This window comes from Lontra canadensis, unplaced genomic scaffold (assembly GCF_010015895.1).
Source record: "Lontra canadensis isolate GAN:19392208 unplaced genomic scaffold, GSC_riverotter_1.0 scaffold37, whole genome shotgun sequence".
Lineage (NCBI taxonomy): Eukaryota > Metazoa > Chordata > Mammalia > Carnivora > Mustelidae > Lontra > Lontra canadensis.
In genome coordinates this window covers 18,262,284-18,289,734 of record NW_022631031.1, presented here as the reverse complement: position 1 = coordinate 18,289,734, position 27,451 = coordinate 18,262,284, and the positions used below count along the sequence as shown (strand labels likewise).

At 44.1% G+C, this 27,451-nt stretch overlaps 1 protein-coding gene across 9 annotated transcripts in view; it reads right to left on the bottom strand.

Moving 5' to 3' along the window:
* Positions 1–1,101: 1,101 nt before the first annotated feature.
* The window catches only part of NCOA2 (nuclear receptor coactivator 2), a 292,692-nt gene continuing 266,342 nt past the window's right edge, over positions 1,102–27,451 (bottom strand). For 8 of the 9 annotated variants that reach the window (XM_032869220.1, XM_032869227.1, XM_032869221.1 and 5 more), the window contains 8 exons: positions 21,390–21,555; positions 18,134–18,412; positions 17,344–17,421; positions 15,262–15,496; positions 13,478–13,655; positions 12,563–12,761; positions 10,433–10,522; positions 1,102–4,982 (listed from right to left, as the gene is read on the bottom strand). In XM_032869220.1, coding sequence (XP_032725111.1) covers positions 4,971–4,982; positions 10,433–10,522; positions 12,563–12,761; positions 13,478–13,655; positions 15,262–15,496; positions 17,344–17,421; positions 18,134–18,412; positions 21,390–21,555 — 1,237 coding nt within the window. In that variant the 3' untranslated portion in view covers positions 1,102–4,970. The remainder of the gene's footprint in view (positions 4,983–10,432; positions 10,523–12,562; positions 12,762–13,477; positions 13,656–15,261; positions 15,497–17,343; positions 17,422–18,133; positions 18,413–21,389; positions 21,556–27,451) is intronic. The other variant, XM_032869226.1, reaches the window with a different exon arrangement.

Genomic DNA, 27,451 nt, shown 5'->3' with positions numbered 1-27,451 from the left:
GGGCGCCTGGATGGCTCAGTCAGTTAGGTGTCTGCCTTTGGCTTGGGTCGTGATCTCAGGGTCCTGGGATCGAGCCCCACATCTGGCACCCTGCTCAGTGGGGAGCCTCCCTCTCCCTCTGCCTGTCACTCCCCAACTTGTTCTCAATCTCTCTGTGTCAAATAAATAAAATCTTAAAATTTAAAAAAACAAAAAACAAAAAAAACCACAGTTCCAGATTATATTTACTAGTATTTCCTGTAGTTTATGACTTGGGTTTTAGGAACTATGCTTGTACTGTTTATCAACTATTAACAAACCAATCGATTGAGACCATCACAGGGGCGTCTGGGTGGTTCAGTGGGTTAAAGCCTCTGCCTTCGGCTCGGGTCATGATCCCAGGGTCCTGGATCAAGCCCCGCATTGGGCTCTCTGCTCAGCAGGGAGCCTGCTTCCTCCTCTCTCTCTGCCTGCCTCTCTGCCTACTTGTGATCTCTGTCAAGTAAATAAATAAAATCTTTAAAAAAAAAAAAACCATCACAAATATCCTAAAATCTAACATATAACCTGAATAACCAGTCAGAAGTCCACATTGTTCTTACGTTTTTGGAGAGATGTGGATGAGAGGTGGGTAGTCTGGTGAGGAGAGCAGTTGACATCATCTGGGATTTACTGGGCCTCCGTTCAGTCTGTATTTGCCATTAAGTTGCTAGACAATCTTAAGACATAAACTCTCAGCTTCAAAGTGAAAATCTGAAATGGGGGCACCTGGGTGGCTCAGTGGGTTAAAGCCTCTGCCTTCGGCTCAGGTCATGATCTCAGGGTCCTGGAATCGAGCCCTGCATCCAGCTCTCTGCTCAGCGGGGAGCCTGCTTCCCCCTCTCTCTCTGCCTGCCTCTCTGCCTACTTGTGATCTCTGTCAAGTAAATAAATAAATATCTTAAAAAAAATGCTAAAAAAAATCTGTGAGATGGGTCAGCAGGGGAATCAAACATTAAAGTGCCAGGAATAGCATCAACTACTGTCTGAATGTGAGAAATGATTGAACTACAGGTCAGGTATTTTACATTTAAATGCAGTTATGAATGAAAATACAATATAAACACATTAAAATCGCCCAAGCCATGTAAAACCCGAAGGCATTAAAATTTATTAAATGATGCAATAACAACAGAATTCTTTATTTACAATAGCATTATTTAACATCAAATAAGCAAATAGCATCAGCAAAGCAATATTAACTTGCATAAATGTATTTAAAATTTCTCTGAATATATCTACCTTTGCATAAACTGCTCACACTAGAAATACAAACATCAATGCAGGTGAACAAAGTGATGTTCAGAGTCAACTCCATTTTGAAAATAAATCACAACCTGAAACACTGTAAGCTTTCTCCTGAAGAACCATAGTTAATATATTGCTTAATTTTACCCTTGTATAATCTTTTCATATACACACATCTCAGATGCAACTTCATGAGGAACTGTACAAATAAAACCCACAAATGACAAAGGAACAAAAATGACAGTTCAATGTTTGAAGAAATGTATCATCATCACTATTCAACAACATAAAGGTTAAGTGATGATGCACTTATTCAAAAATTGTACACAATTCACTATACAAATATAATACATTGGACAGCTATGTAGGAATATACAAGACTTAAAAACAGATCTAAGGCATTATGCTAGATTTTAGCATTTTGAGGTTCTTGCACATAGCTTTTACCTGTAGTAAGAAACTTAAAAGATTTTGTTTTAGTCTATAAAGAAACACCAGGGAGAAAATTCTAATTAAAATCGAAGCCACTACAGTAATTTTCTTTTGTGCAGAGAATGCTTTGCTCTTAGGCAGCATACTACCATACAAATACTAGAAAATTTTAAATTCACACCAACAATTAATGGCTTAAGTTGCATTTCAAAATTGATTGTGTATCTTTGGGTTCTGCAAGTGGATCTGTGCCACCCATTTCATGTGTTAAGCCCATATGAACTCCATTTTTAAACACAGATTAAAAATTGCATTATATAAACTGCAAAAACATTGCTTTCGGTTATTACAGGCCATAAGAGATACACGTGGGAGGGGCATTTTTAGTCTTTGAGTCAAACGAATTCATTGTAGTAAAACAGCTCACTTCACTTGTTAAACTTAGCACATTACATGAACACTTAAATGAGTTTTACAACCAAGTTAATGTATGTATACTTTTCACATTATGTGTTTTTCACATTTAGTAATATAAGTAAAACACTGATTATTTTGTTCTATTAAACAAAACCAAGTACTCAGTCTAACAAATTTATTGTTTACAGCATGAGAAATACTGATAATGAAGGGGACTGATTTTGGCTTTTGCTTCTATAGTGATCAATATGATCAGAGGATTCCTTCACTGACTTTTCTTGATTAGATGTAAAGCAAAATCCACTACCTGGTCTGAGCCACAGGAGAATTTATCATCTCTTTTCCTTCAAAACAGTAATGATCATGAATTACTCTAAATTACCAGTATCACAGGTTTGCAGATTTGTCTGAATTGGGATGGACATTAAGACAGTGGGCAGACGGGTCAATGATACAAGATACACAGATATTTTTGGGGACAGTGTTCTGGTGAAAAGGGACTGAAAACAAAACAAAGCCAGTTTAAACTCCATTTCTCCTTTGTGCTGTGTGAAGCTGAAGTCATTCTGATTCACATATTTCTAAAAATCAACTTAAAACCAGTCACAGTAAACTGTGTCATGTGAGCCTCATCACACCGATGAGGTCATGGAGTTCCGGGCCAACATCTGCTCATTTTTTTCCATCTCTGCTGGGCAACCCAGTGGTTCGGTGGAGACGAGCAGAGCCTCTCGAGGGGCCACGTGAACTGGTGGCCGCCGAGAAGTGCTGTTCCTTGGCCACCTCCCTGTAGTGAGACCCCTCTCAAGTGGAACAAGGTATCGAAATGCAAATTTCCAGAAAATTTCTTTAGTATGGAGCAACACTTTCAGACTGTCTACTTAACCATTTATCTTTGGGCTAGATCTCTTTCTATACGCCCTTATTTGCCCATAGAGAGAGAGATAGAAATAGGGGTAGTTGGTACATTTTCCACCCTGCCACAAATAAACGAACAATCAAATTTCAAGGAAAAACCTCTCTGTTCCTAAAAAGCCTGGCTAATGAGATATAAAATGCTTTGCTTTTTAGACATCAAAAAGACATCATTCTGAAATTTAGGTAAGAAAGTATGTGAATTAGGGGTTGGGGGGAAATAGCTCAAAAAAGGCCATCAGTTTCTCGGTATTGCGGTTGTCTGAAACTGACGCCAATTAATAAAAGATTATTCCCCTACCAGAGTAGGCAAGAAAAACAACCATAAAAGTGGCCTGCTTAGTAACATGTAGTCTTTCTAAGGTTCATTAAGAAAGAATATAAACATATAAAAATCAAGAATTGGTTCCTACAGCGGCTGCATATCATATAGATAAATGATTTATGAGCAGAATCACGAGGTTTAGAAAATAAAAAGTCTTAAGTCTACAAATTAGGTCTAATCAAGGCATCGATATCCTTTACAAAACACCTTTAGGAGACATTGCTATGAAGATATCTAATTTAATACTGAAGTACCTCAATTTTGAGTCAATTCCACAATATGTATACCTCACAAAAATTATACAATTAAAACACTTAAGTTCTCAACTTAAATTATTGCTTGTTTACATATAAATTGGATTTTATGTACCTTACAAAACTTCGGCTTAGTCAGCACTGCTAAAAAACAAAATAAAAAACACATGGCGGAGGTTCAATCTCTTGTGATATCTGCTGTCAATTTTAAACACACTGTTATTTTTGCCCGTTTTTGTAGGCCAGTGTTGCTGGGGAACAGAATAAACATGCTTCCAAAGCAGGTATCCTTAGTTTGATTGGTATCAAGTCCTAACTTTGCTCCTCTCCTTGCCAGTAAATGCATTTTTCTAAAAGTTAATAGTTAGCAGTTGTTAAGTGGCTGGCAAAACGTTTAAGGAAATAAAGGGCTTACCTGGTTTCTGTTGCTTTTAAAATTTTTTTTCTAGCAAGATGAGTGAATGTAGGAGAGAGGTGAGGAAGGCCGAGAGGGGAGGGAGGGTCGGGATCACACAGGGGAAGAAGAGGTGCGAGTCAAAGCTGTCTGAGCAGCCTAAAGGGAGCTTAGTTTGGAAATGAACAACGTTTCTTCTCGAGTCACAATTTAGGTGAACTAGCTTGATTCTGACAAAGGAAAAAAAAAGGAAAAAGCACTTGATCTTATTAACAGCCCTCTCACAGGCTCCCTTTCATCTGTTGGTAACTGGAAACTCTGCCCAACATGGCCTCTAGAGCTCCTACAAAGATACAACTATGATTTTATCGGTCTTCACTCCTTGGGTGTCTGTACATACAGCGCTGTCCATGCTGTCTGCTCTGCTTTTATCCCAAATGCAGGCTTTCGTTTAGAACACCTTTAGTGTGATTTTTTTGTTTGTTTGCGTAATTCTTTTCTTTCCCCGAGATGAAATCTTCATCTCTTGCACTGGACTGATAAGCCAGGGGAAAACAAAGCAAGAAACCAGTGTCTGGAACCAAACAGGGACAGAACAAGAGCAGGGTTGTTTTCCTTAAATACATACGTTTACATACATTCAGTGTGACACGGGTATGAAATTTGCCTGTCGACATTTACTTTGCAGGAGAGATCTAAGTTGCACTAAGGTGAATGCAGCGAACAGAGAGCAACTGTCTGGACGTGAGCTTCAGACTGTCAGAGAAGAGGCCGCTCGTCCTGCAGCAGCCAAGGGGACTCCACCCTGGGAGCCGGGGCCCAGGCCCTTCTGCTGAGCTGGCTCTGGCAGAACTGGCCGGCAGGTCGATTGGGTCAAAACAAATAGACACAGCTCTCCAGGCTGGTACGTGTTTTGAGCAAGTGAGCCCCGTCAGCTGAAGAGAGAAGCAACCAGCTACCTTCAGGGTCAGCAGTATTTCTGCAGGAAAACAGAGAAAAGCGTCAAGTACTTCTGAAGTTGTTATAAAACACCGCTGTAGTACTCCTCATGAGATCATCAGAATGCCTGGCCATTTTATTTTTTTTTAATTTTTTATTAACACATCATGTATTATTAGCCCCAGGTACTTGGTCATTTTAAGTAATGTCCGTCCCGAAGGCGGCCTCTGGCTGAATTACACTCGATTCTGCTGCAGACAGGCAGAAGGCACTGGTCCTAACTGGACGCGTTATTTCCAAAGGCAGCGGATCCTACGTACCGTTTTGAAGACGGAGAGATTGTGGATGGAGACAGTGGATTACTCATCTCTCCTGAAGGACTGCTGCTCTCTTCCCAGCGATATCCCAGACCAGTTCAATCTCTCCCACCTTCTCCAACGAGATTACTAAGATACCTCGTTGCTGAACTGCCCTTGCTTTGTGACAGCACAGTTCAGAAGTGGCCACCACTTGCTTACTCCTTCCTCAGAATCATCTGGTACAAACCCACTTTCAGCAAAATGTCCATCTTGGCTCTCTCTTGTGGAGAGATGCCCCGGATTCCGCGGGTGTTTTCCTGCCTTTAGCAAACTGAATAAGCAGGGTTTATTGGCTCTCAGGGCATTCGTGCTAGTTTTTGGCTGCTATGCAGTGGCAGTCTGAATGACTGAACACGGAGGGCTGGAGTGAGCAAGACCCCGGTGGAGGTTATCTGCTTAGTTGGTTCCAAGTCTATCTGTTAGTGCTTTTCTTTGGCTATTGACTATGTTTCCCCCCGAGATATTTTATCCATGTAGGAAATACTCTGTGCCAGGTGCTGGGGATATCACCGTAACAATACATTTCCGGTCACTGCTATCAGAACACTGAGTGGGCCAGGCGGACACAGAAATAGCATGGTCCGAGTTCCGCGAGAGGAAACACTGGTTGGTTGCTGTGGGCACGAGTAACAACTGCTTCTGGGGTTTAGATCTTTAGACACAGCACATCACGGCCACTAGAGATGGTCTAGTTTAAGTCAGATTGGAGAGGAAGTTTCACCTAGTCCCTTGGAAAGAGAGATCTGGGCGGACTGCTGCTAGATCGTGCAGTCTCACGGTCATAGGGGGGCTACCACCTCCCGCCCCGGCTGGCTGCGTGGCTCCCCCAAGCTTAACCCATGTGCACAAGACCTGCTCTGGCTACAGCTCCTCGTGGAGAACAGTGAACATCTTTCTCTCTGTAATAGACAGTTAATGTCTACCTTTATTCCCAATTTGTGTCACTTACGTGATTTTATATAGAAATACTCCATGGCTCTGACTGAAATAGGAAAAAAGTCTTTCCATTTTCCAGTTAATCTGGAAAAACGAATTCTATTGAGAAGTATCCCTGTCCTTAGCCACTTGAAGGCGGCAGTGTTCTCTCACACGAATGGACACCACTAAACAGCCATCAGGCAGGATCGGTGTTGTGAAAGAGAACACGGAGTGGGACACGCATCTCTAGAGGAATGCCGCGTGGCTTGGCCTCTGGCTGTGTCACTGGGGGGGGGGGTGGTGTCACTCAATCCTTCTGTCCCTCAGACTTCCTAGGGCTGTCATGAGGATTAAACAAAATGATGTATGTGGAGTGATTAAGTACTTCTCGCAACAGGGAAAGTGCTCGGTTGGTGTCCTCGCCACTATCCCCATCACCACCACCTCAGAGCGGGTCCTCGTTAGTGATCGACTTCCGTAACACGAGCCAGTACAAGTAATTACAGCCGGGCTTTATACAAGAGCCCTGCAGCTGAGCGATAAACTCAATTTTGGTCTGTTTAAGTATATGTAAACTGCAGAGGCGTACTCTTAAGTCCTTGTAAAGGAAGAATCGTTGGTGATATGAAATAACCACCCTTCTCTAAATGGTGTTTTGGTAAATCGCTCTGCTTTAAGCAAGGTACAGTTTTAATCTCCATTTCAATATAAGTGGAACATAGATTCAATTAACAATGAATCACAGTGGTTTCCAGCTCAACAAATAGAACCAGGTTATGGATAAAAATTCTGGAAATAGTTCTTTAATTCACAACAGCAACAAAGCTATTCCAGAAACACAAGAGGCTGCAGATGACTGGCTCGCCCTCTGTGCACACATCAGTAGCACGGTGACAAGGACGGGGTAACGGCCAGTCATCACTCATGGATTAGAAGGGATACACTGTACATATTACCCCTGGAGGAAACAAGAGCATCTGACAGACCGTTCTCTGGCGTTAACATTCACACGAACAAAGTACAGATGGGTGAGCAAGATTCAAGAGGGGGACTGGGAAAAACAGGGAAAGTGGGAGGGGCACGAATGGTCCAGGCTAGATGACAACAGGCAGAGCCTTCTTACTCTGCATCCTGATGGATACTTGGGATGGGCAGAACATCCGGTATTTACTGAAAGCTGCTTTTTGTGGTGCTGATCATTCCATCTCAGTTTTAGCGGGCACCCACTGGGCGCCTAGATGTGCATGCAGGTAAATACCCTGGGCCTACCGGCCCACCTTCCCTGCACCTCTGCCTCTCCACTGTGCCCAGGCCCCCTCTGTGGATTAGTCGATCCAGTCTGGGAAGTCCCTGCTGCATTCTGCTTCTTGGAGTGGTCCCCCTCACTTCTAGGAGGGATATCCCCACACACTTGCTGTATGGAGTTGGCCAAATTCCCTAATTCTGAGACTCCGTCTCCTCATCGATGAGCGTGGGGAAGGGCTTAATCTCTGATGGGCCCAGCATGTCCCTGTACGCTAGAGACCAAATGCTATGTTCCCTTTCTTCACGTCAGAGGCTTTTCCCTCCTAAGATGAAGTTTCCTAGTGCCTGATGATGAGGGCTCTTCTCAACATGGAGCTGAATATTCACTGTCTGCCTGTCCTACAGAATGTGGGAAGGTTTCTTTTCCCTTTAGGATCTATAAAATGAGAGAAAGGAAAAGCAACCAATTTGTTTTTTGGGAGCCTTCTCCAATGTTACTTGCATAAAACCTTTAGAAAGGTATCACGGGAGCTCTGTGTCCCCTCTGGGGAAGTGGGAGGTAGAGTGCAGGGACTGGGAATGCACCCTTTGGGGTCAGCCTGCCTGGGTTCCCTTCTTGGTGTGACAGAACCTCAGGAAAGTCATGAAACCCTCAAAACAGTAGTTCCACCGTACGGTTGTGATGTGGTTTAAGTGATCTAGTTTAAACCAAGCCCTTGGCAGACAATCATGCTTGTGGTAAATGCTCAATACCTGTTGGTTGTTTCTGGAAAGACTATGAGGATGCTTGGGTGGGCTCAGTTGGTTAAGAATCTGCCCTTGGCACAGGTCATGATCCCAGGGTCCTGGGATCAAGCTCTGAGTGGGGCTCCCTGCTCAGCGGGGAGTCTACTTCTCCCTCTGCCCGCCACTCCCCCTGCTTGTGCTCTGACAAATAAATAAGATCTTAAACAAACAAACAAACAAACAAAAAAGACTACGAGTGCCTGCTTTGTGGGGATGCTGGCCTAGGCTGGCACATAGTCACACTGAAGGTGGCCGGAGGGAGGTCTCATCCTGTGGTGGTGGGTTCAGGGAGGAAAATGTGATCCTGGCCCCAAATGCTTTCTTCCTCCCACAGAGCTGCAATGTGCCCAGAGGTTAAGCTCCCTGGCACTTCTAGGTTAAAATGGGCTATCCTTCAGTGGACGCCTAATTATACTAATGTCATTGTTCCTCTGGGAAGTGCCATCCTAGGTTTTAAGCATCTACTTTCTGCACACAAGGCATCAGTGGGTTATGTGGCCACTCTCTGTAGAAGTACAGTGGGGTAGGGGGTGGGGTGGGGTGGGGAGGCAGGACTGGCAGCAAGAAGATGGCAGCCCTGTAAGGGGCTTCAAACTTCAATAAATGGCACATTTAGAGTTTAAACACAGGGCCAATATGAAATATATTCTATTTTCTATATGATTCACTATAGCAACATTAACCATTTAGATGAGCTGTGTATCTGGGTACTTGCAGAAAACATCTGTAGAACTCCCCACCCATGGGCCTCTCTGCAATGCATGACTATGGTTCTATTTTTTTTTTTTTTAAGATTTTACTTATTTATTTGACAGACAGAGATCACAAGTAGGCAGGGAGGCAGGCAGAGAGAGAAAGAGGAGGAAGCAGGCTCCCTGCTGAGCAGAGAGCCCCATGCTGGGCTCGATTCCAGAACCCTGGGATCATGACCTGAATGAAGGCAGAGGCTTTAACCCACTGAGCCACCCAGGTGCCCCGACTATGGTTCTATTTTTTTTTTTTTTTTTAGTATTTTATTTATTTGCGAGAGAGTGCGCATGTGTGCACGCATGAGTGGGGGCAGGAAGGGGACGTCAGAGGGAGAAGCAGACTCCCTGCTATGCAGGGAGCCCCATTCAGGGCTTGATCTCATGACCCTAGGATCATGACCTGAGCCAAAGTCAGATGCTTAACTGACTGAGCTACCCAGGCACCCTGGATCTATTAATTTTATTTTACTTATTTTTAAAAATATTTTATTTATTTGATAAAGAGATACAGTGAGAGAAGAACACAAGCAGGGGGAGTGGGAGAGGGAGAAGCAGGCCTCCCGCTGAGCAGGAAGCCTGACTCGGGGCTCCATCCCAGGACCCTGGGATCATGACCTGAGCTGAAGGCAGATGCTTAATGACTGAAACACCCAAGCGCCCAATGGATCTGTTACTTTTTAAACTTGGGTATTAACAAAACCACCCACGATCCACTTCTTTTGTATGAAACTCAACATTGATCCTACATTTTCTCCACTGAGAGAGAATTTTTAACTTAAAAAAAGTTATCTACTGCTAAGGATTATATCCCTTAGCTTCAGAGGGCCCCTGTGGGCTCATTTATCTATGTGCTAAACTGCTTCCAGAGCCTTCCTGTTAACGGATCTGCTGCTAGGCACACAATTCAGTTGGGTTCTAAGTACCAATTATTCTTTTTAAAGATTTGATTGAACACGGTAGTATCATTCTCTTTAGAACAAGTGTTGAAGATAATAGACAAATAATACACATGACTATTGCCCAAACAAAATGAAATATAGAGAAAACCCTTAAGAAGAATAAACATACACTTAATTAAGGGATAGAGAACAATTAGCTCCTCTTCATCCTCCTGAAGATCTAACATGATTCAGAAAAAGTAAAAATAAAAGTTTGCTCAAACATGACTGCTTTTTTGGCTATCATAATATCATTTCAGAGCAAAATTAGTGTTCTTAATTCATAACACCACCATTAGCTCAATTAAAATGAACTTAAAGAAATAATTATTCATAGAAAACCACTGTATGCCAGATAAAATTACAAGGTATTTTTCAAAATCACAAGCGTTACAACTATCTTCAGTCTACTTGCTGACAATGTATCTGCCAGTTTTGGTCTATAAAATACCCACGTTCACTTTACTACCCTATTCACCCCTTGCTATTTCTTACCCGTGATGTGTCTCCCTCCTGCTTAATCATATCCATTCCAGGCAGCTGGTTTGGGAAAAGGTTGCCTCCCCTCAGAGCAGGATCATTAACCTGAGGGCACAAGACAGCACAGTGGCTACCTTCAGTGGCACGTCCAAAAGTGTACTAGGGAAAAACCAACCATCAATCTTCCTCCTTGTCTTGGTTTTTAGGAACAGAATTATGGAGAAAGAGGACTATATAAAAACAGCTCCATCCCTGTATCCACTCTCCCAGGTATAGACTTGGGGGTGGGGGGAGTATGGAGGGACAAGAAAATACAAGTCACACTAACTGCCTTCAAAAAACTGTGTAGAAATTTGACAGAGACAACAATACTAGAAACATTTTCATGCCTTAATATGTTCACCTTTTTGGCTGGTTCTAATGATACTAATGACTTGTATATGGGACTTTAAAGTCATCCGAGAAGCTCCTAGTATCTTTGCTATTTAAGTTAGTTATTGATTAGCAAGAGCAAGTCTGAGTACCCAACAGTGCTGAATTTGGGAAATCTTCTACAACCAAGTGAACTATTCATTAGCATTCATACAATTAGTAAAGGTACAAATACTAATACTGTATAGGACTGATTTTGTCTGAAGAAAACACACTACAGTTGTATTTTTTTGGCTTCTCAAATTAATTCTGATACTCAAAAGGTTTAAATTTATGCACAAGTTTCTATACAGAAGTGATCTGGGTTATTAAAAATGCACCAGTTTACTTCCAGATAGGCTGAGTAAGACCCATGCTAGACTAGACTATGTCAGTGGCCCTGGCTTTATAGTTTCCCTACAAAGAGAATCAGGAACCACTACTGGTTCCTTTTTGTAGAAAACGCAAAATCAACACCATGTTTTCTCCACTGAAACGATTAAGAGTCTATCTTTAATTATGTCTGTTTAATTTACCCAAGTAAGCATTTAGCCACCATCAATTCAACTACAAGAAGTGCAGATTATTACACACACAGAGCTTTCTTAAATTGCAAAGGGCTTTGAATTTTCTCATGCACTACTCTGCATTTTTATTAACATCTTCTTATAGAATAAAATGCTGAGGTGCTGTAAAATTTAGTAAAATTTTCACACAAATTGTGGTTTACCAACATCAGATTAAATAGACCTAATCAAACTCTGAATCTTTCACCATTCTCACAATTACCATCTAACTGCAATATACAGTTCTGTCAGTGACTTACTAAGTCATTTAAACCCTCCATGCCTCGATTTCTCCATATATGAAGTAACACTCAGGGTCCTTGCCACATCTCTACTTTGCATGAACTACTGAGGTAGCAGAATGCCAAGCCATTTTGTGCCCTTTAGAAAGAAGTCTTCTGTAAATACGATTTAAAAATTACCAACTGATATTTTTACCTGTGGCTCAGCTGCCTCAGATTCTGAATCCCCGGCTGACGGAGGTAACAGTGTGCTGAGTCTCTTTGCCACCAAGTGAAGTTGGTGTGCTCTTAGGGATAGTAGAATCACTACAGCCTTAGTCAGAATTACAGTCTCAAGCAGAAGCCTTTTAAAAATATTGGCCAGAAAATTATGGCGCTCACATCCTCAAGATGATGATTAGAATAGTTTTTGGATTGACACCACCGGTGTCAGTCTCCCTGCACGCATGACGTGTCATTTAAAGCTAACTGGATGGGGACCGGGTGGGGAATGGAGTGGGGAATAAAGCTAACGGGATGGCAGGCAGTTAAGTGCGGCCTTTGTGATTCTTCTGATTTTTCATTTAGAAGAAAATCAGTTCTTAAGCTTAAATCCAAAATAGAGCCATTTAGGAAGCACATTTACCATTCCATTTTTAGAGGTTCACTTTAGAGATTGCTAAGTTCCTCAAATAATTTAAGTGACAAAGTTAAGAAATATTTTCAAATATCCTTGAGCAGTCAAGAATCCTTTCATGTTTATTTTGTCATTAACAAGTATTTCTGTTAATGGCACTAACACAGGTGAAAGTAAGGTGAGGAAACACTCATCAAAATAAAAGTGGGAGTTGATGGTAGATGTTAAATACATGGCAAGATACACTGAGCGCAGAAATAGGCAAAAAGTTTTGATCAGAAGACAGTGGGCTGCTTCTCAGGGTGCTCACCTGCTCAGGACCCATGGAGGACAGCCCTGACGTAGGCACGGAGGTCACTGAGGTCATGCTGATCTGTCCTGTCATCTGGTTCATGTTGCTCATCCCACCTGTGTTGGTCGCCATGGATACATTGATGTTCATATTGTTATTGTACATGCTGGTGTTTGCTTGTTGCCCAAAGTGTGGTGGAGACTGTTGTGAAAACATGCTAGAACCCAAGGAAAAGATGAAAATGTCAAGAGTTGTAGGGCAAACAGGCAGGCAGTTCTGCACGCTGGCTTCTCAGGCAGTTACTTCATTTACTTCAGAATGAGTAAGTCTAGGCTGAAAGAATCCAGGGTGGGGCAGCCAGCAGGGGTGAAGTCCGAAATGGTAAGGGGAAGTGCTCAAGGAAGCTGCAGGGGTGACCACGCTCCTCTCCTTTTCCTAACATCACTGGGAAGGTCTAGAGATTAGTTTCCACTTTCACGTCTGCACCTAACAAGCTTTTTATCTGGTTGCTTTTATTACATGTACTGATAAAGGATGGCTTCTAGGGCACTGCCATCCAGAGTAGTTTCCAGCTTAAACTGGTGGGGTGATACCTTCTGAGGGGAGTTCCTTTCATTCCTAAGGAAAAGATATGCTAAACTTTTTTAAGTTCTGGTAACTTCTTCCCTAGGAAAAGTAAACCTCCTTACTTAGTAGTTTATTTGACACTGCTTGCTTGAGCAAAAAGTTAAGAAAAAAACAGAAAAGATGGGCACCTGGCTGGCTTAGTCCATAGAACAAGTGACTCTTGATCTCAGGGTTGTGAGTTCAAGCCCCTCTTGGGCATAGAGCTTACTTAGTTTAAAAAAAAAAAAATACAGAAAGAGACAGGTGGTCTACAGAAAGATTCCCTGGTGATCATTTATATCAAAATGCCACATAAACACGGCATACCTGTTTCCAGCCATATTCCCCTGCGCCCACCCGTTCATGTCAGAGGAGGCCTGGTAGGCTGGATTTGCTTGCGACTGCTGCATCATGGGGCTCTGGGTATGCGCCATTCTGGGCGACATCAGAGGGCTCTGGGGCGTCGTTGCCCCGGTAAAGCCTGGATCAGGCTGCTGACTTATTCCTTCAAAAACAAAACAGAAATTGGAAAGAGATTGTTAGTGTTATGGTAGAGACTAGGGAGAAAAAAAGAGAACGTTCAAATTCACATACACTTAGAAAATTACTTTCAAATACCTGATCATGTGCTGGTTAATTATATACACCTTAAAGAGACTCCAAAATGGGATATAATTCATGAAGCAAGAAATTTCCATATCTTACTTCTCTACAGTGGTCACAAGGGTGCCTAAGAACCACATTAACCACCATGACTAGAGATGGAGAATATATTGTTCCGTCCCCTTATCCCTCTCCAAATCAAGCATGAGTCAACAGGTATACTTCTCTTTTACCTGAAATAGTCTCTACATTTTTATGTATCAGTATAACTGGGTTGTTTATAAACTTTAGGTAAGATTAAAGTTCAGCTGTATATAAAAAGTTAACACCTGAATAATTTTTTATTGAATCAAGTCATTCTGTGATTAAATCAATGCATTTTTAAAAATAAGTAACTGCATCACGATTAGCTTGTTTTGTCTTTAGAAAGGGCTCTATGGTTCTTCAGTGCTATCTAAGATGAGCAAGAATCAGACAAATTCTATGTAAGCTTCTTGTTCAGTGTAGAAGCAAACGGCATTTACGCTACAAGGAGAGAAAGAACTTTCAGAAGACTTTTCGAAGTCATCAAAAAGGACAAAGAGGAAAGGAGCTTCGAAACAAAGGCAGCAACTCAGGAAATTTCAAGGACAGTAAGGGAAGCGTGTTTCTGCCTAGATGTGTGCAACATGCAGATTTAATTGATACTTAGATTAGCTGTGAAAGAGAAGTTTATGATTACACAGAAAAAGCTGCACAGTATCTGTTTCTTTAAAGAAACAGGAGACATGAATGTAAGCACCACACAGACTTGATATTTATAGATAATTCTGGCAAAAGATAGGTAAAATCATTTCGAATAGGAACAACATAAGCACTTACTTTTATCAATAATTTAACCATTCACTGAACGTGACATGCACACAAATATTAATGTTTATGACATCAGACGTCTGTCTCTTAAGACTGACATTAAACAACAAATCAACATGAAGAAAACCTAGAGGCCTTCCACTGGGGTTTCTAGATAACACCTCTCACAAATTATCGATTCATTAAAGCTTCATCTTTTTTAAAAAAATTACAGAATGTCTAATCGTTGTATTTATAGAGGTCTTTCAACATTTTGTACGTTATCTGTTGATTTGAGTCAGACTCAGAGGTTTTCAAACATAGCACATGGCTATGCCCCCGTGTGTCCAAACGCTGACAGAAACACGTGTATTCACACACACTCACACACACAACCGAAGGACTGTATATACACACACTTACTTCGGTCACTTTTAAAGTAAGACCTGCACTCAGAGAAAAGGCGGTACCTGAGCTGAGAGACAGGAAGGTACTGTGCTGGACCTGGGGGCTCCTGACCGGCCCCAGCTGTCCTCCCGGGTTGCCTATCACTCCCTGGTTAGCCAGACTCATCTGGGAGCCATGCAAACAGTTGTGAGGGCGGAGCTGAGACCCAAGACCCCGGGACACTGGGGAGAAAGGACTGGTGAAAGGTGGTGGGGACGGAAGCCCAGTACCGTAGTTCGGAGGGAACGGAAACTGCTGCGCGTTTGCCTGGGGCATCCGGGGGTTGCTCAGAGTTGCTGGTAAGCCACCAGGAGCCACCATGCTTGAGGTCATATTCAACCCTTGTCCTCTCATCATCAACGTTCGCTGCTGAACTTGCTGTTGCTGATGCATCTGTCTCTGTCGAAGATGCTGGTTCAGGATTTCCCTCTGTCTTTGGGCCAGCATCTGCGCGTTAATCGGTGCCTAAAATAGGGGCGAGGTGGGGAGTACACAGAGGGAAACATTGGGGGAAGACACAGGTTGAAAAACAAACTATATATTAGAAATAGGACAAAATCCTTTGGAAAATAAAATAACAGGAAAGAACATTTTAGAGGTGAACAGTTGGTGGGTGAGGATGTGAGCTTCTAAATTCTATAGAGATGAGGATTTTTCTGAAACCCGGCAATGACTTAGAAGGGTACGTTCACTGGTAGTTCAAGTAACCAGGAACTCACCGTGAGAGGCACGGTTAACGGGAAGGACCCCACAACATCAGTGCTATCTGTAAGACGAATGTCACAGAAACCTTAAAGTGGCAACCTGGGTCTCATTCAAGGGACATTCAGGTCTAACAGGAAACCAAACCATCTGTGCCCAAATGGGGCTTGAGGCACTTTGGAAAAGGCTGAATGGAGGCAGGAAGAAAGTGGGGAGTATAGGGAGCGGGGTTAATAGGGACATACAAAACAGTCCAGGGCAGAATGAGGAGGAGGAAAGGAGGGATGGATGCAGGGAAGGGGTGCCAGTGCTTGCTGCGAGCAAGAGGAGTAAGGCCGTTTATGGGGTCCTAGCGATGCACAATCAATCTTCATTATTCATGGATTCCATACTGGTGAACTTACCTACTTGCTAAAATGTATTTGGAACCCCCAACTCAGTATTCACAGCACTGCCGTCATTTATGGACATGTGCAGAGAGGCAAAGAACTTGACATGTCCACGGTGCGTATCGTTCCCACCAGAGGCTGAAACAAGGCAACACTGCCTTCTTGTCTCAGCCTCACACTGGAAAGAGGCGCCCTGTTCGTGGACTCTTCAGATCCACGTTTTTCACTCTGTCGTGCTTTTCCCCGGTGATCCTGCCGTTTACAATGGTTCCTAAGAGGAGTGCTGAAGTGCCCCCTCATTTTTTTTTTTTTTTTAAGATTTATTTATTTGACAGACAGAGATCACAGGTAGGCAGAGGCAGGCAGAGAGAGAGGAGGAAGCAGGCTCCCCGCTGAGCAGAGAGCCCGATGCCGGGGCTCGAACCCAGGACCCTGAGATCATGACCTGAACCGAAGGCAGAGGCTTAACCCACTGAGCCACCCAGGCGCCCCATGCCGCCTCGCATTTCTAACAGCGAGAGGCTGTGACGTGCCTTCTGGGGAAAACACGGGTTAGATGAGCTTTGCTGATCAGGCAAGAGTCATAGCGCCGCTGTCTCTGAGTTCAAGGTAGCGCATCATCAGTACGTATCACATAAAGTGTCTTCAAACCCAAACACACATGAGAAACAGGGTTCTGTACTGATGGACTGAGGACGATGTCATCACCACAGGCCGGCGGGAACCGAACCCTTTCTTTCTCCAGTTCGCTAATTCAGTGTCTGCGTTAACTTTATGGAACACGACCAAAGTAAATACAAAGGATCGACTGTACTTGGCAGTGAAAATGGCAGTGTTTAGGAGGGAACTACAAAAGTGACAGGCTGGGGTGCCTGGATGGCACGGTCGGTTAAGCACCCGACTCTTAGTTTTGGCTCGGGTCATGAACTCAGGGTCATGAGGTGCTGGACTCTGAGCTCAGCTCAGAGTCTGCTTTGAGTTTCTCTCTCCCTCTGCTCCTCTCCTAAGCATGCATGCTAGCTTGCTCTATCTTTCTGACGTAAGTAAATCTTTTTTTTAATAAAGGGGGCAGGCAAGATGGACATGTGAATGACACGACAGATCCATGGCATTGATCTGGGTCAGATGGCTTCTGAGTGACTCTGCACCGAATATCAAGGAGGAAGAAATGACAGAAAATCAACAGAGGCCGTGAAAGCTGACGGCTGGTCGGCTCCTTACCTGTGTTGGTACTCCAGGCCTCAGAGTCAAGTTCACGTTGGAAACATTGCTGATTTGATTCATAAGCGGCTGGCGATTCTAAATGCATGCACACAGAAGAATCAATACATTTTTAAAACAGCGTATATTTTAAATCACTTTTCTTGAGAGATCACCCTCTCCGATGTAACCTCTGATTGCCATTAGATACTGAAACCACATAGTTTACGGTGGAATTCCCTTAGAAAGCTAATTATCAGTAAGGTTTCACATTGCTTAAACAGAGAAGGTATTTTGGACTGTTGCTGGAAATCTGTCTAGGCTTGTTTCAATGAGAACGCATGTGCTTGAACTATCTAGGTGTTCCATAAGGCAGCACTGCTCTGTCCCCATTCAGCTAAGAGTGACTATTTCTGTCACGCGGCAGGACTCTGGACTGGAGCTACTGTTGTCCTGCGGGCTCACACTGGGTTGGAAACCACATGAGGTCCTTTTACTCACGTACTCATTGCGCAACACCACACAACAGCCCCATTTTACAGACAGGAAAACGGAGGCTCGGAGAGCTCAAGGCTACACTGTTCATAAATAACAGGGCTGGGAAACACTGAAACAGACGGACAGCTACTCCGGGCTGGAGTGGAGTTAGCTGAGGGGACAGAAGAGAAACCAGCAATGCAGGCAAGAGCAGGAGATGTAGGAGCATCCTGGGAAGGGCTTCCAGAACTTCCCAAGGACACAGGATGGTTATGCCCGCTCGTGCCTAACTGCCCCCCAGCTGCCACCTTCCCAGGCACCCCCGAGAGCGCACCTGCTGGGCCTGGAGACGGTGCTGCAGCTGGAGTCTCAGCTGGTTTGGCTGGTTCTGCACCAGGCCAGTGGGCCTGAGGCCCGGTCTGGGCTGCATGCGGAGTGTGGCGTAGCTCGGCCGCTGGCCCATGCTGTGAAAGCTTGGGTCTTGCATGGCAGGATAGCTCCCCTGGGCCATCTGTGCCTGAGACGCGTACTGCTGCGGGAAAACGGCGGCCTTCTGCTCCAGCATGATGTTCGAGTCCTGACTTGGGAACTGCTCTGGATCGACTGCCTGGCTCTGCAGAGAAAGCCCAGACACGACCCAGACAAGTAAGGAAAACCACTGGAAACAGCAGAGTCAACATCAGGTGAGTTTCTCTCACGGTCACATAGCTGAAGCTTTCTATCCTCACTTATGACTCAAGGTACCTGGTTTCCTCCTAAAGAGTATCTTTGTTCAACACACCCCTGTGTGTGAGGACAGAAGCGGTGCTGGGCCGGACTCCCAGCGATGCTTCTTCCAAAGGAAGCGAGAACGAGGCCTCAACCTCGCAACTCTTCCTCCTCACTTCGCCAGTCAGAGACTGACCTGGACTTTAAAAATGTGCATGTCCCCTAGAAGTGTTACATGTTTTCGCTCATTTCTCATACCTGCATCAATCATTTTAGTCAGACAACCACCCTGGAGCCTAGCTGTGATCAGTTGTGTTGGGGTGCCCACCACCGTTACTCCTATTTTGCAGCTATCAAACACTGAGACCTGCAGCCGAGAGGCAAGCTGCAGCAGGCCCCTCTGGCTAGGTAAGCAGTGGGTCCCCCTCCGGTTGTGAGACAGCGCCCGAGCTCCTCGCCAGCGTGATACACTGCCCTGGTGTAACTGTCTTCTATGGTCGACAGAATTCTCTACAGTTGGCCCCCATCTTACTACCTCCTAGACATATCTGATGTGTTTGTTGTTCTTGACTTCTTACGGCTGCCTTATCTATCTGGATCAGAATGAGACAGGTGTAGAAAATCCAGAAGTAATGCCAGGGGGAGCGTCTCAGTGTCTGTGTCTAGGGCATGAAGGAGCACCTGGGAGTTCCCTTCCTTCTACTTCTGGGTAGATTGCTCCAAACCTCCAGATGTAAGGAGGGAAGGAAAGGCATCTCCTCGAGTTTTCTTCGGCTTAGTCATGTCCTAGGCCTCACTCAGACCAGTCTATCCAAGGTAGAGCAGGAGCCTGGGGCCGCTGCCTTCTCCTGAAAAAATGTGGATGGAACCTACCCCGGGGAAACCATTCATTATGGAATTACTGCTCTAACCACACCTACAAAACTATCTCATAACTTTAAATATTTGCCCATCTGTAACAGAGAAGAAATTTAATTTTTTTTAAAGATTTCGTTTATTTATTTGACAGAGAGACACAGCGAGAGTGGGAACACAAGCAGGGGGAGTGGAAGAGAGAGAAGCAGGCCTCCCACCGAGCAAGGCACCCAGTGGGGGGCTCGATCCCAAGATCATGGGATCACGACCTGAGCCAAAGGCAGATGTCTAATGGCTGGGCCACCCAGGTGCCCCAAGAAGAAATTTAATTATATAATTTCCATTTTTAAAGATTTTAAAAAATTTGTTATTTATTTGACAGAGAGAGAGGGAGAAACAAGCAGAAGGAAAAGGAGAGGGAGAAGCAGACTCCTCCACTGAGCAGGGAGCCCAATGAGGGGCTCGAGCCAGGGACTCTAGGATCATGACCTGAGCAAAGGCAGACGCTTAACCCACTGAGCCACTCAAGTGCTCCAATAATTTCCCTTTTTAAAGAAAACATACAACTCTGATGTGTACAAATAAATCCATTTGTACTCTCCATTTCCTGACTCCACTGAATAATGTTTCTGTAATTCAGTTTAATATGATATTACTATACTCGCGACAGATGTGATGAGACAAAATAGAAGACAAAGAGATAAAGGAGACTAAAAATATTAATGATGAAATGACACTAGCTTTGACAAAAACAATGCTACAGGTGGCTCAGCAATCCCAACAGCCATATTTTTAAATGTCACTTGGAGCAAACCTGAGGATAACAATACCGACGAGGCCGACTTCTAACTACCGCTAAAGCAGAGCCAGCCGGCCACACAGGAAATATTTAAATTCCATGCTCCTTTCTCGATTTACTTCAGGTTATATCATGTAACCTCTCCAGTCATTTCTTTCCATTCTGCTCTTCTCGATATGAATTGACAAGTCTTCACACCCCCCCCCCCCCCCCCCCCCCCCCCCCCCCCCCACCCCCCCTGCCGTCTGCTGCACGGCGGGCATGATGACAATACTGTTTCTGTGCTTTGGAGAAGCCTCTGCTGGCTCTGTGTCGCCTTCACACAGACCCTCCTGACACGCCACGTGCCCGAGAAGGAGGGTGGACACGGGAAGGTCCTTTTCAACAGTAAGAAATAAAGATGATTTGTGCTGAAAAAAGAAGATGGTACCGAGACTGCGATCGTTTTTTTAAATCTGTGGCTGTTGATACGCTTTACAAAGTGAATCAGGAGGTCTGCTTCGCGCACGGTTAGCCGAGTAGCCAGATACAGAAAATACGGTGCTATTGCATGAGACTGCGTGAGGTTTATTGTATTATTGCTATAAAGTACTCTTTAAAGCAGAGAATTACTTGAACCAACTAATTGTCGGGAGGAGGAAAGCTAAATAAGCACATTAAGACTGGTTAACTCCCTTATATTCCCATTTATGCTTAAATATCCCCCAAATTACTGTGGGCTCAACCCACACAAAGGTAAAAATGACTAATGAACTGCAGCTACTTCTAAAATGACTTCTGCTAACTTATGTGCAAAGTATTCATTCAGCACAAGAGCTTCCTATCACCAGCCCACAAACGCAAAGACTGAATAAGATGGTCATGGATACAGACTGGTTTTTTAGAAGAAAGGGTTCTAGGTCACTGGGGCAGCAATGCTCCATTCCTGACTTCCCTGTTCTCTGCTCCTCGCGGGTCCCTCCCTGTCATTAGGTGAGCCGGCCCTGACTTTCTGCCTTTCAGCTCAATAACCCAAATTATATGCAAAGCACATTTTCAGTGTTTTCCATCCTTGGGCAAAAGTTTATGTGACGGTAACAAGGAGGGCAAGAAAGAAAACAGAGTTAGTTTGTTAGGAGGTAAAGCAGCACTCTAAGAAGCAGACTGCAGATCAACATGAACAGAAGAAAATGGACAATCTCGTGCCCACAAGAGTGGTGGGCCCCCACCACTGCCCCGCGGCACATACCTGGCTGACCAGTTCGGGTATCCCGAGGGCTCTGTCAATCTCCTCAAGGCCATCGAAGTTCCGCAGGGCCAGATAGAGCTGGTCCAGGAGAGCCCCTTCATCACTCGGAGAGTCTGCTGCAGGATGCGGACACAGCAAGTCATCTGGAGGGCTGCCGAACTGCGGCCTGTAAGGAGACAGAGCTCACCTCAGGCCTGTGGAGACGCTAGCAGACTAGAGAACACTTGCCTTCTCTTAAAACTTGACAAAAGTCAACCAGTTGGCTTCCAGGGTCTTCGTAATAAAATACTGTACCAGCCAGACATAGAACAAAATGACAAGTCACCGTGACAGACACACTTTTGTTCAGTGCCTAACACAGGCCGGACCCAACTCGAGGCACGGGATGTATGATTTCTGTTGTTACTGCCCCCACTTTAAGGCTCATAAAGCGAAATAAATAACTGTGTAGTCGTCTTGTAATAAGAAAATTACTTCTAAAAATAAGAGATACACAAGGAAAGCAGGTGATGCGGAGGCTGAGGGACGTTCAGCCACGTGTCAGGGATCACAGGAGCGGACGCTGTGGTGCAGGGACACCAGCACAGGCATGCGTGGGTTTAGGGCCTGCCCGATCCCCGTACTGCCACACGTGTACGCGGAGGTCTCAGGTGTGTGTGTATTTACTCTGCCCTGAAGTAATCAAAGGATTTTTCTGAACGTTAGTAGGAAACACAAAGTTGACGGAAGAGCCTTATTTCATATGAGGCTCTGATGACCCACCTGGGAGAGACTAGAGACCTAGAAGCATAAAAGGTATATTAATGTTTTTGAATTCAGCTGTCGCTAGACTAACACTGGCTTGACTAATAGGAAACTTCTTAGTCATGCATAAGCAGGCCTTGTGAACATTTCTTAAAGCCCTCAGGAACTGTGGTTCTTGGCCTGAGTTAGAGACTCAAGAAGAGTAGATCACAAATGTACACGTTCTATTTATTATATAAGGTCATCGGTGATATAACCGTAACACTAAATTCCCAAACTCTATGGAATATGAAACTCTTATAATTTAAATCAATTGACAAGTTGTGGGGGGTGTTTAAAAAGAACTTCTGAGTTAGCTTAATATCAGAAGGGAAAATGATACTTGTATTTTGCCAAAAGAGTCTAATCTGTACTCTTAGAGTTACCATATAATGTTCTGGAGAAAAGAAAAGTTTATGAGTAAGCAGCTTCATTTTTAAGTCACTGAGAATAGATCTGTCAAAGGATGAAGTTCTCTGACCCCCTTTCCTAGGCCATGTTTTCTAAAGACAGCTTAACATGCCACTCTGGCCTAGAGTCCTGAAATGCTGACTATTAAAGCCAATAATTAATTTCGAACAGTTATAATACAGTGCATTAAAAAACAATTTATATCCTCCATTTATCCCTAGTAACTTGCAAAGAAAATCGCCCAATTTTTACGGCACCCTCGATGACACTGCTCGCCTGCTGTCACCGCCTCCGAGCCCATATTCCCACCACCTCTGAGCCACCGCAACCCCACTATGTAGCCACCGCCACACGCCAAGTGGTGTGTGATGCAGCCAACCGGGTCCACTCAAAGGGTCTCCCGTTGCTAAAGGCAACTGCCACTCTTGGAGACTGTGCTCTGCAGTTCTGGGGCCTTTTCTCCACCTGCCTCTTCCCCCTGTCACTGCCTGGCTTCTCAGTAAGACATCATTAGTGAAAATGGTTCCTCCTGCCCTTCCTGCTTCTCTAGCATCCGCACTCTTCCAGAATGCAGTTTTGAAACATTAAGGGTGATCGGGTCACTTACCGAGCGGGAGGAGGAAGGAGCAGGTGTAGAAAAGTGGCAACATGGAAGAGCAACACCACATATGACAGAAGCAAAAGGAGGAGGAACTTCCCCAGAGGAGTGACCAACATTCGGATGTGGTTAAGTTTCGTGAAAAAAAGAGTACAAGTCAGCCAAGAGTGTATGTTGTCTGTTTACCAAATTGCTTATACCTGGGACCTCATCCCCCAAAGATGCTAGTTACATGAGGCATTAAAAGATTTTCTTAGTCTAGATTTATTCCCTAATTTTCAACTTCTATTTCCTCCCACACAAGCATACCCCTTCACCGATGGCAGGCTAAGGTGAAATTTACTCTCTTTTTTAAAAGATTTACTTATTTGACAGAGAGAGAGAGAGAGAGAGAGAGAGAGCGCGCGAAAACATGTGCATCAGCTGGGGGAGAGGGAGAAGCAGGCTCCCTGCTGACTCTGGGATCATGACCGGAGCAAAAGGCCGTCACTTAACCAACTGAGCCACCCAGGTGCCCCTGAGATCTACTCTCTTAAGTCTGGGAAGGCTGAGGGTTCCCGTGAGCCCAAAGTCTCCAGTTTTGGAAGAGACGGAAACCCAGTGTCAGAAGGGAAGGGAGGTACAGTCACCCTTTGCAAGACAAAGCCACCCCAGGAAAGATACATCCAAAGGCGTAAAGAAGAAAAAAAAAACTAATGCAAATGCTTATTTGCATTTAAAAGAATTTCCAGCGTAATAAAATAACCCATTTTTGTCCCATGCTTTTCTTTTCCTAATTAAAAAAACATCAAACCTGTGCATGATGCTGACTGAAAGTCAAACAGTACTTCCAGGCCTTCCTACTCTGGTCAAGGCCCTTGTCGAGTCAGCCTCTCTTCAGTTCTCCTTATACAAAGTTGTCAGGTTCCTTTTCCCAAAACGAATTTTACTGAGCTGATTCAAAATTCTTATTTCAGCTCTCCCGGAAAATGTCTATGTCCCCGGACAGGTGGTTGTGGTGGAATTTAAGTACACATACACTTTGGTAAAGCCGGATCGTTCCAAAACTCAACGTCCACAACTTCCCTGTCAGCCCCAGCCTACCTGGGCAATTGATCTTTTTCCAGAAGATGCCTTCTACACCACTACAAGGCCACAACTTGTCATTCCAGGCTTCCCCCTCTCTCTTCCACTTAAAACTTATATTGTTATTTATGTTAAAAACATCAGCTTTGGACTATACCCAGTGAAGAGATCTTAAATCTCCTTGTTACCCCAGTACTTGAAACTGCATAGGTTCAGTAAATTTCCAGCTGACAAAAATAAAAGGCTCCTGATCAAGCCAGGATATCATACCTTATACTCAGAAAAGTACAGTGCATTGTGGCTTGATGTGATAAACTTGGGCATACCACACATCTGTCACTTCCTAGAGACATCATAATATGACTGGCTTATGGGGAAAAACACCAATCCAGACTTTTAATCCCAACTTTAAAAATGCCTACCTATTATCCTGCATTTGGGCAATTACAAATACAGTTACAACCTAGACAGCGTCTAGATCATGACCTGAGTTGAAACCAAGAGTCAGATGCTCAACCAACTGAGCCACCCAGTTGCCCCTGAAATCTGTTATTTTTTTTTTTTAATATTTCATCTATTTACTTAACAGAGAGATCACAAGTAGGCAGTCAGTCAGAGAGAGAGAGGAGGAAGCAGGCTCCCCACTGAGCAGAGAGCCCGATGGGCTCGATCCCAGGACCCCAAGACCGTGACCAGAGCCAAAGGCAGAGGCCTAACCCACTGAGCCACCCAGGTGCCCCAAAACCTGTTATTTTTAAAAAAGATTTACTTATTCATTAATTTGAGAGAGAACATGAACAGGGAAAGGGCCAGAGAGAGGGAGAAACAGACTCCCTGCTGAGCAAGAAGCCCAATGTGGGACTTAATCCCAGGACCCTGGAATCATGCATAACCTGAGCCGAAGGAAGACACTTAACTGAATGAGCCACTCAGGTGCCCTAAAACCTGTATTTAAAACAAAACAAAACAAAACAAAACAAAAAACCTCTGGAAATGTACTCTACTTTATGACATTTCAGAAACCCTGTTGCCTTTCATCATCTGTGCATTTGGTAAGAATATTACATTATTTTAAACTAGAATAATCCCCAAAGGACAAAATGCTCAGTCTGCAGTAGGGTCCTCTTTGAGCCTTCAACTCCAACTCCTTGTATATGAACCTCAAGTTCGTATTTCAAGTTGCTATAGTTTAAGTTTTCTAACAAGTTTGCTTTCTGGAAAGCAATGTGGGCGCATCCTTTAAGCTCCCACAGTGCCTTCTGGCTTAGGCTTCTATCTCTCCACATAGGGACTCTTGCCACCCACCAACCAGCCAGGAGGTACCATTACCTAGGGCTCAAGGTCACCTGAGCACCACGTGCTTTCAGTGCACCACTAAAAACAACAAGATTATGCAGAGAACATAATTGTGATGTTGGTTTGCAGGGATAGTGGAACTCTCAAAAAGCCAAGCACAAACAAAAGACCACCTGTGAGCTAAAACTTGAGCATCCTGAGCCACTGGTGATAGGTGTGTTTTATCCATAAGGCAGTAAGAGAGGGGGGGCACCTGGGTGGCTCAGTGGGTTAAGCCTCTGCCTTTGGCTTAGATCATGATCTCAGGGTTCTGGGACTGAGCCTCGCATCAGGCTCTCTGCTCAGCGGGGAGCCTGCTTCCCTTCCTCTCTCTCTGTCGGCCTCTCTGCCTACTTATGATCTCTCTCTGTCAAATAAATAAATTCTTAAAAAAAAAAAAAAAGCAGGGGGGCCTGTGTGATTCAGTGGGTTAAAGCCTCTGCCTTCAGCTCAGGTCGTGATCCCGGGTTCCTGGGATCGAGCCCCGCATCGGGCTCTCTGCTCAGCGGGGAGCCTGCTTCCCTTCCTCTCTCTCTGCCTGCCTCTCTGCCTACTTGTGATCTCTGTATGTCAAATAAATAATAAAAATAAAATCTTAAAAAAAAAAAAAAAGCAGTAAGAGAGTTAGGGTTTTGGGCCAAAGTGAAATAAAAGAGTTAACTTGAGGCTGCTGGACTGAAGCAGACTGAGCCTGGAGCAGACCCCCACCCCTGGCAGAGAGCACTGCAAATTTACTTTTAAGCAAAGTGTCCACAATTCCGACCTTAGATGTTTCACTGGCCAAGAGACACTTACGAACTTCCAATGCAAGATTACCAAAATACTCAGGGAAACTGGCCTTCCTAAGTGAGAGTCAACACTGGATTTTAGACCTCTAAGAAATCCAGATATTGGAATTCAAGAAATTCAGAAAAATAATGATGAACTTAATGCTTAAAGATATAAGGATGGAACCACAAAAATAAGCAAACAATGAGGCTGTGAAAAGCAGATCAGGCAAATACAACTTATAGGAATGAAAAACATGACTGGACCAAACACTGCTGAAGGGATAACTAAAGAACTGGATAAAAATTCATCCTGATGTAGTACTGAGAGACGAGATGGAAAATACACAGATTAAGAAAGCAGAGTTTATTTTGGGGGGGAGAGGGGCAGAGGAGAGGGAAGGAGAGTCTGAAGCAGGCTCCATGCCCAGTGCAGAGCCCAACTCGGGGCTTGATCTCACAACCCTGGGATCATGATATGAGCTGAAATTAAGAGTTGGATGCTTATCTGGCTGAGCCACTCATGTGCTCCTGGAGGGCAGAATTTTTAAAGATCTCGTGTTGGCAGAGAAGGGGTAACATAGGTCTAACCAGAATCCCGAAGGACAGAATAGAGAAAATAGAGAGGGGGTAGAATATAAAGAGATAATGGCTATAAATCTTCCAGGACTGATGAAAACCATAAATCTACAGATTAAAAAGAGTACAGCAGGGACGCCTGGGTGGCTCAGCCGGTTAAGCCGCTGCCTTCGGCTCAGGTCATGATCCCAGCATCCTGGGATTGAGTCCCACATCGGGCTCCTTGCTCAGCGGGAGCCTGCTTCTCCCTCTGCCTCTGCCTGCCACTCTGTCTGCCTGTGCTCACTCTGACAAATAAATAAATAAAATCTTAAAAAAAAAAAAAAAAAAGAATACAGCATACACTAAGTACCAAGCAGTATAAATCAATCCACACCGAGACATGCTGTAGTAAAGGTACAACACAGAAAATACCAAGAGTATTTCAAAAGCAACTAGACAGAAAAGATCACCCACAAAGAAAAATTATTAGACTGATAATCTGAACCAAAAAAATCTCAAACAGGATCACTTACCACTTCCTT